At 57.6% G+C, this 8,094-nt stretch overlaps 1 protein-coding gene across 1 annotated transcript; it reads left to right on the forward strand.

Annotated features, from left to right (window-relative positions):
* The first annotated feature begins 2,722 nt into the window (after positions 1–2,722).
* On the forward strand, positions 2,723–5,644 carry TPBGL (trophoblast glycoprotein like). Its single transcript, XM_045371305.2, has one exon. The coding sequence runs from the start codon at positions 2,998–3,000 to the stop codon at positions 4,150–4,152; it is 1,155 nt and encodes a 384-aa protein (XP_045227240.1). The 5' UTR covers positions 2,723–2,997; the 3' UTR covers positions 4,153–5,644.
* The last annotated feature ends 2,450 nt before the right edge of the window (positions 5,645–8,094 follow it).

Genomic DNA, 8,094 nt, shown 5'->3' on the forward strand with positions numbered 1-8,094 from the left:
ACAGAGAGAAATTGGTTCCAGGAGAATTTAGAAGGGAAACACCTATACAAAGTGGGAAGAGAGGAGAGAAGGCTGAGTAGAGGCCATACAGACAGATAAGCAGAAACTCATTTTATTAACATTTACCACAAATTTGCTATGTTGGAGAAGGAAAGAACATGGAACAGGGAAAAATGACAAGGGAGCGTATTAGTCCCAGAGAGGGGCAATGCCTTATCCAGGGTCTGGCAGCATGAGTGCTAGGCCCCCAGACCCAGGTGAAATGTTTTTTCTTGTTTTGAGGCACTTTCAATTCACTTTATCATAACAGCCCTGAGAGAAACAGGAAGAACAGGAATTCAAAGCCTATCCCCCTTACAGAAGAGGAAGGTGACAGCCCAAGATTGACACAAGCCTGAGGTCACACCAGACCAACCACGGCATCCATTCCCAGCCTCAGCTTCCTGGGGTCAGGATAAGACTTCCTTGTGGTGCAGGACCCTCTCAGATGCACCCCACCATCTTGGACAGAGTCCTGGGCAAGGACCCTGGGGCCAGGTTTCTAGGCTAAACCCTGAAACTTTGACAGGGGCCTTGGGGCCCCTTTGGCCTATTTCCCCATTTGTGCAATACAGAGGACATTTGCCTTATTCTCTGGCACCTGATGATTCTAAATTCTCCCCACGCCTCATTTCCCCAAATGAGGTGTCAAGCACCCCCCCAATCAAGGGTGCCTGTGGCCATGCAACTCCTTTCCTGGGGAGCAGAAGAGGGGGTGGGCATCAGCCAATCTGAGGCCAGCCACCATGGGGCCTGGGGAAGGAGTTCCAGTCTTGGCAGTGGTCTGTGATTTCTCAGGGCCTGGAAGCAGACAAGGAAACAGATTGTTCTGTTCATTCAGTCTGTCATTTGCACTACACACTCTTCTGTGATGATAGTCCCTATACTGGAAACACAAAAGTGAAGATGACCCAGTGCCTCCTACCAGGGGAGATGTCAGAACTGGGCATGTTGCTGTGTGGGCCAGGGTTTAGGAGAGTGCTACAGCTGGGGACCCAGCCCCAATGGCATCTACTTGAGTACGTGTGCCCATGTGAGAAAAGACACCACCAGCCTGTTACCTCCACAGACCAAGGGCATGGTGCAGGGCAGGAGGAGTAGGCTCTGACTGTGCTAGCCAATCTCTGGGTCCCTATGTTTGGCATGGCTTATGCATGGGCCTATAAGCTTGCCCTCTGAGAATGTACCCAGGAACTTGCATGGGCTCAGAAGTGTGCATATTCAAATATGTATGTCTTTATCAATTTATGGACACATGCCAGGACGCACTCAAACCTACAATCCTATGCGCACATATGAATGAGTCTGCATGGACTTGCATGAAGCACATCTGAGCTCTCATACCTGGGAGAGTTATGACAGGGGTAGGGAAAAGAGAGGGTTGGGAGGAGGGGAGAGCTGGGGGACCCCCACCATCACCAGCCCTGCCCCTTAATGTTGGTCCGTGCCCAAGACCCAGGCCACTGCAGGGTCTGCCTCTTCTCCTTAAGTGGTATTGATCCTTTTGTCGATCTGTTAAATATAACCTCAGGAAAGGAGTCAACATAATCGTCCCCAATTCAGGAGAAAGAGACTGATTCTTGGGAGGAGGGGGGAGCCTCTATCCCAAGCAGCTGTGCTGATACCCGAATGGCCTGCGGATCAAGTGTCAGCCTCTCCAGCCTGAATAATTCATGCCAAGAGCAGGAATGCTTCCTTCTCAGGAGCCTGTCTCTTTAAATCAGGTTTGGAGCTTCCCAGTTCTGGGGAAAAAAAAAAAATCCAGAACAAAACAAATCTGTAAACACCTCAGCCCCCACCTCAGCCCTGGCCCCTTCTGAGACCCCCCACTCCATGCTGCAAAATCTGCTCCTGTTCTCCCAACCTCTGGTGCCCCAAACCCCACTCACAGGCGGAGAAGCCTGGAGGGACTGGTTGATGGTGTCCAACGGAATCCCAGGAGTCTAAGACGTTTGGGGGCAGGGAATGAGAGCAAAGAGCAGAATCACTACACCCCCGTGTCTCTGTGCCTAGAGCAGTGCTTGGCAGAGGAGTCCAGCCCAGTGGAGGAAACCAGATGGGGGAACTCCTGGCAGAGGCAGAGCAGCCAGAGTTGGTGGGTGGGAGGGGAGCGGGTGCCACAGACTTCTCCTGATGATGGAATGGGATGGGATGGTATGGAGAAAAAGCTGGTCCCACAGGACCTACAGGGGTGGTGACACAGCCGGGTCTAATGGAACTAGGGTCGCAGAGAAGAAAGCAGAGACCGGGATTTTCCAGTCTCTCTACCTTAGGAAGAGGCTGGAAAATAAGTAACTTTCTCAGCCCACCCCTCATCCCTTCCTTCTGTAGTAGGAGCAGCTCTAAAGTCCTCCCCAACCCCCGAATTCTCCCTGGTGGTGACCCACCTGCCCGCTCTCCGCAGGCGGGCCCCGCCCCACACGTGCTGGAGAGGGAGGAGGAAGGACCCAGCTTAAATGTGGGGGTTGGAGGAGGGGGAAACCAAGTCGGAGTCTCCAGGAGGCAAACTTCTCGGCAGCCCGGGGGGACGGGGGCCGAGAGGGTGAAGAGAAAGGGCAGCAGCCGACAGCCCTGATTCTCGGGAGCCTCCCACCCCGCCTCCCACGGCGAAGAGGGAGCGGAGACTCCGCTGGGGGCGGAGGAGGAGGCCGGGAGGCGGGGAGGGGGGAAGCAAACCCTGCCCACTCGGCTCCGAGCCCGGAGCGGCCGCGGAAGTCGGAGGCCGGCTCGCAGGGCGAGGGCACCGGGGGCGGGGGGCTCCGCTCCCCGTCTGACCCCTCTCGCCCCCGGCCAGTCAGCCAATAACTACGGCTCCTCGGACTTTCGAGACAACGAACGGACCGACCGGGACTGCCAGCCGCTCCGAGTCAAGGACTCGCCCCACCCGTGCCCCCACCAGGCGCTCCCAACTCACTGGTGAGCGCGGCGGCCCGGGCGCTGGATGCGGGGTCGGCCGCGATGGCCCCGCGTGCGGGACAGCCGGGGCTCCAGGGGCTACTGCTCGTGGCAGCGGCGCTGAGCCAGCCCGCGGCACCCTGCCCCTTCCAGTGCTACTGCTTCGGCGGCCCCAAGCTGCTGCTACGCTGCGCGTCGGGCGCCGAGCTCCGCCAGCCTCCGCGGGACGTGCCGCCCGACGCGCGCAACCTCACCATCGTGGGCGCCAACCTGACGGTGCTGCGCGCGGCCGCCTTCGCCGGCGGGGATGCGGACGAGGACGGCGACCAGGCGGCGGGCGTGCGCCTGCCGCTCCTGAGCGCGCTGCGCCTCACGCACAACCACATTGAGGTGGTGGAGGACGGCGCCTTCGACGGGTTGCCCAGCCTGGCGGCGCTCGACCTCAGCCACAACCCGCTGCGCGCCTTGGGAGGTGGCGCCTTCCGCGGGCTGCCCGCGCTGCGCTCGCTGCAGCTCAACCACGCGCTGGTACGGGGCGGCCCCGCGCTGCTGGCCGCGCTGGACGCTGCGCTGGCCCCGCTGGCCGAGCTTCGCCTGCTGGGCCTGGCGGGCAACGCGCTGAGCCGTCTGCCGCCAGCCGCGCTGCGCCTGGCGCGCCTGGAGCAGCTGGACGTGAGCCTCAACGGGTTGGCCGGCCTGGGCCCCGACGAGCTGCGCGCGCTGGAGCGCGATGGCGGCCTCCCCGGGCCGCGCCTGCTGCTCGCGGACAACCCCCTGCGCTGCGGCTGCGCCGCGCGCCCCCTACTGGCCTGGCTGCGCAACGCCACGGAGCGCGTGCCCGACGCGCGACGCCTGCGCTGCGCCGCCCCGCGGGCGCTGCTGGACCGGCCGCTGCTGGACCTGGACGGGGCTCGGCTGCGCTGCGCGGAGAGCGGCGCCGACGCTCGCGGAGAGGAGGCGGAGGCCGCCGGCCCGGAGCTGGAAGCCTCCTACGTGTTTTTCGGGCTGGTGCTGGCGCTCATCGGCCTCATCTTCCTCATGGTGCTCTACCTAAACCGCCGCGGCATCCAGCGCTGGATGCGCAACCTGCGCGAGGCGTGCCGGGACCAGATGGAGGGCTACCACTACCGCTACGAGCAAGACGCCGACCCGCGCCGCGCGCCCGCGCCCGCCGCGCCCGCGGGCTCCCGCGCCACCTCCCCGGGCTCGGGGCTCTGAGCTGCCCCTGCCTGGCCCGAAACCGTGGAGATGAGACGCCCGCGAGCCCCGAGCTCTGAGACCTTCCCCTGACTCGGAGGCACTAAGCCGTACCCTCTCGTACCCTCTCGTTCCCGCCTCCGAGAGCTCCTACCGTCAAAGACCCAGAGATAGCCGGTCCGAATACAGAAACCCCGCCCGCCTACCCTAGTTTCCGAAACCTCCCTCCTGAACCACTAAAAGTCCGTTCCCCACCTCAGGGCTCACACAGAGACTCTGTTCTTAAAGGCCAAAGCTCTGAGACTTGCCCCCAACACCCTGTGCTTGGAGCTCCTACACCCGAGACTGCCTTGACCTCCCTCGCCAGCTCGGAGCCCGCAGTCCCCTCCGGGGCTCGTGGGCCCTCCCATTCCATTCTGGACTCGAAGCACAGCACCCCCATCAGAATGGTTTTGTGGATTCTGAGCCCTTTGTCCCATCCCAGAGCTCAGAGCCCTCCATCCTGCATGGAGGCCCAACCCTGGGGCTCTGAGGATTGGGCACCCTCCCCTCATCCAAGAATATATTTCATACCCCTGCCCCGCCGTCACCCACCCCCGCCTCTGGCTCAGGCCCTTCTCTTCCTCGGCTCAGGCGTGGGGCTCAGCTCCTAGTATGTCCCTCCCATCCCAGGGGCAAGCACATCCCATCTAGCCTTAGTGTGGAGCCGACTCTCAGCCTTTCCCACCAGGGCGCTGACCTCCCGATACTCAGTGCTGGTCCCCAGTCTCAGCTCTTCACCCCGATCTAACTTTCATCCCCCTGCCCAAGCCTTAGGCTCTTGACCTCCCCCGCCCCCATACCCAGTGCTGGCACTCAGCATCCACCCCTGCCATTCACTAGTCAAGGTCCAGTGAGGAATCGGTCCCTGGGATGTCCTTATCCCCTTTTCCTCCCAGGACGAGCTCTTCAGTCCTGCCAGATAGGTGCAGGTGCCATGCACCCCTGGTGCATCCTGGCAGATCCTTGTGGGGAAGGAGAGAGCCTTCAGTGTGTGAAAGGGATAGTGGGGCATCGTGGCTTCAGAGAGGGGCAGGAAGTGGGCTCTGAAGGGCTGGAAGCTGCTGCCCTTCGATTTCTCCATGCTGTCTCCCATGCCTGTGGCTCTTCGCCCTTGGGGATTCCTTGCCACCACCACTACCACCACCACCTCACCCCGTATATCTTCTGGAAGAGAAGTGGGTCTTGCCTCCTGCCTCAGGCACGAGCCCTCCTGGTTCAGGGTCAGAACCTCAGCACCTTGCCTTCTCCATGATCCCAAAGCACAATTGGTGAGAGGGGGAGAGGATGCCCTCTCCCTGACTCCCCACCCTCTAGAGCAGGCAGAATGGCTGGCCTGTGCTGCGTCTGCACACAGGAAGTCACCTTCCTTTAATATATTGGCTTGAGGCCTGCCTTCCCTCCCCATACCCAGAAAATGTGGATCTCCCTTGAGCAGTTTTCTATAAAGTCTGCAATAATCTCAGATACTCTACTCTTGTTAGTGGTGCCACATCATTCCTGCTGACCTTGGGGTGCTGATGGGGGTGGGAGGGGACACTCTTTGGACCTGTCTTTGGTGGGGCAGTGACCGTTGATGCGTTCTCCCAGACTGTGGGAGAAGAAATGGGCTCTGATTGCACATAGCAGGATTAAGGTTAGATACATGGAGGGACTTCCCATTGGGATGACATTGTTCCCCAAGCCAGCCTGCTTTCTATCATCGGAGGAGGGGTTATGCACAGCCAAAGTGGGATTCAACACTTCCTCTACATCCTCTTTCTTCCCGTTCCTCATCTTCAGGGTGGGGATGGAGTTAGACTAACAAACATTAGCCTCAGCCAAGGCCATCCAGGAGTAAATCCAGCTATAGAAAATGAGGAGTTAATTCAGACAGGAAAGAAGAGGGAATTGTTTGCTGCTTTGGGATCATCCTCTCTAATGAATTATCTGATACTCCCTTATATCCCGTGTCACGTCATGCTCTCCTGGCCAGACGGTAAGACCTGCATATTGGGTATGTGAGAGGCTGTGTGTGGGGGGCGTGGATGAAATGACTCCTTGAGATATGTGAAGCCAGGGGACCGGTGAGTTCTGGGACAGGAGGGCCTCCAGGTCCCCAGGCTGGATTGTGTTGCATTCAGGGTCATAGAGCCCTAGAACCATAGGGCAGAAGCCTAGAATTCTGGCATTTTCTAATTTTAGGGCCACATAATTCTAGAATGTGTGCCTTCTAACTACTGAAAAGGACTGCAGAGGTAATGTGGGGAGCCTCCTAAGCTGTCTCAACAGGAGGCATCATCTCGTGATGGGAGGCTCACTGCCTCCTTTCCTTTCAGTGTCTGAGGAGCCTGCCTGGGACTCTGACAGCCCCAGCTTTGCCATGGGGCCAGGAGCACCCCTTAGCCCAGGACAGCTCTTCACAAGTCAGAGACTGTGCATGTGACTCCTTGTCTTTTCCCAGCACACTCCCTATGCCTTCTCCCAGTCATTCCTCATGAGAAAGGATTAAGTCCTCTTGACACATCTGTCAATGACCTTCAAAGGGTGCCCAGCAGTCCCCCAGGACAATATAGTGATGGTCTCTCTAATGCAAGTTAGAGCTTGTTAGTTGATTTGTGATAACTATTGATTTAATACTTAGTTTAGCAGTAGCTCTCATAAAAGCCTCAAAGATTTTTGCTGACAACAATCCCATAGCTAATAGCATGTTTTATTTGCCAGGACTTACTGTAGTCTTAAGCTGCATTAGCAGAGAGCATGTCTTTGGAACTGAGGAGGTGATCTGTAAATCTGTAGATCTCCCCAGTTCCAAAGATGTATATGAGAGCTACTGCTAAGTATCAAATCAATGGTCATCAAAAATCAACTAATTGAGCGTCTACTGTGTGCCAGTTGGCGTTTAACCTTACTACCATTCACTGATCCCCATTAAATGTCTTTTCTAGGCTGCCATGCTCCTTGCTGTCTGTCAGTGGCCTATAGCCTTATGGGGCTATCAACAAGGTCCAGGGCCCCCAGCTTCACCTCTTCTACAAACCCAGCCATTCACTCAGCCTTTACTGAATGCAACTCTGCCAGTCCTAGAGAGGCTAACAATCCAGGGAAGGAATCACATTTAATCAAGATCTGGAGAAAAGAAATCCCAGGAAATAATGAGAGCTCAGAGTAAGAGCCCTGACCCCACCTAGACAGACTTCTTAGAGGAAGTCACACTTGAACTGGGTTTTGACAGATGAGTAGAAGTTTGCTGAACAGAAAAAGATCAGAAGTACCAACTTCTGCAAAGGTCTGGAGGCAGGAAGATCTTGTTAGCCCGAGGATTGAAGGCCAGCAATGGCGGGGGGTAGGTAGGAGGATACGTATGGGGTAGAATGGATCTAATACATTCACCACATTCTCCACTGGGAAGCACTAGAGGGACGTCTGCCCTTGGAGGAAAAGTCAGGAAGGTAGAGAGGTGTGATGGGGGGACAGGGAGCTGCACTGTGCCTCCTGCTTGTAAAGCCTGGTTGTTCCTTCCTACTGCCCATCCTTTTTGTGCCTGGCCTCATGCTGGGCACTGGAGACACAGAGAGGAATCAAACCAAAGCCATGGCCAGATGAGGGCAGCAAGAGAAGGGAAGGGGAGGGGAACCTGGAGAAGCCTTGCAGTAAAAAGTGAGATGGGGCAGCCGACTGACCCTGCCCAGACTCCCTGACACCATGCACTCCAGACTCTCTCTCAGAGGTGCCAGGGCCCCACTAAATGGCCAGCCTCCTCCTCTGATCACACACTGGGAGTGCTGCTGGAGTGTGAGGTGGGCAGAGGCCCAGAGGCCTGGGGCCTGCCTGCGGGAGCCAAATGACAGGGAGAAATCTACCTCTAGGATGTCCCCTTAAAGAGCAAGCGTGGTAAAGAACAGGAGAGGAGAGGACAGGTGTGTGTGACTGTCAGAAACGTGG

This window comes from Macaca fascicularis, chromosome 14 (genome assembly GCF_037993035.2).
Source record: "Macaca fascicularis isolate 582-1 chromosome 14, T2T-MFA8v1.1".
Lineage (NCBI taxonomy): Eukaryota > Metazoa > Chordata > Mammalia > Primates > Cercopithecidae > Macaca > Macaca fascicularis.

Excerpts from the sequence above, each read along its gene's own strand:
- TPBGL (XM_045371305.2), top strand. The coding sequence starts at position 2,998 with ATGGCCCCGCGTGCGGGACAGCCGGGGCTCCAGGGGCTACTGCTCGTG.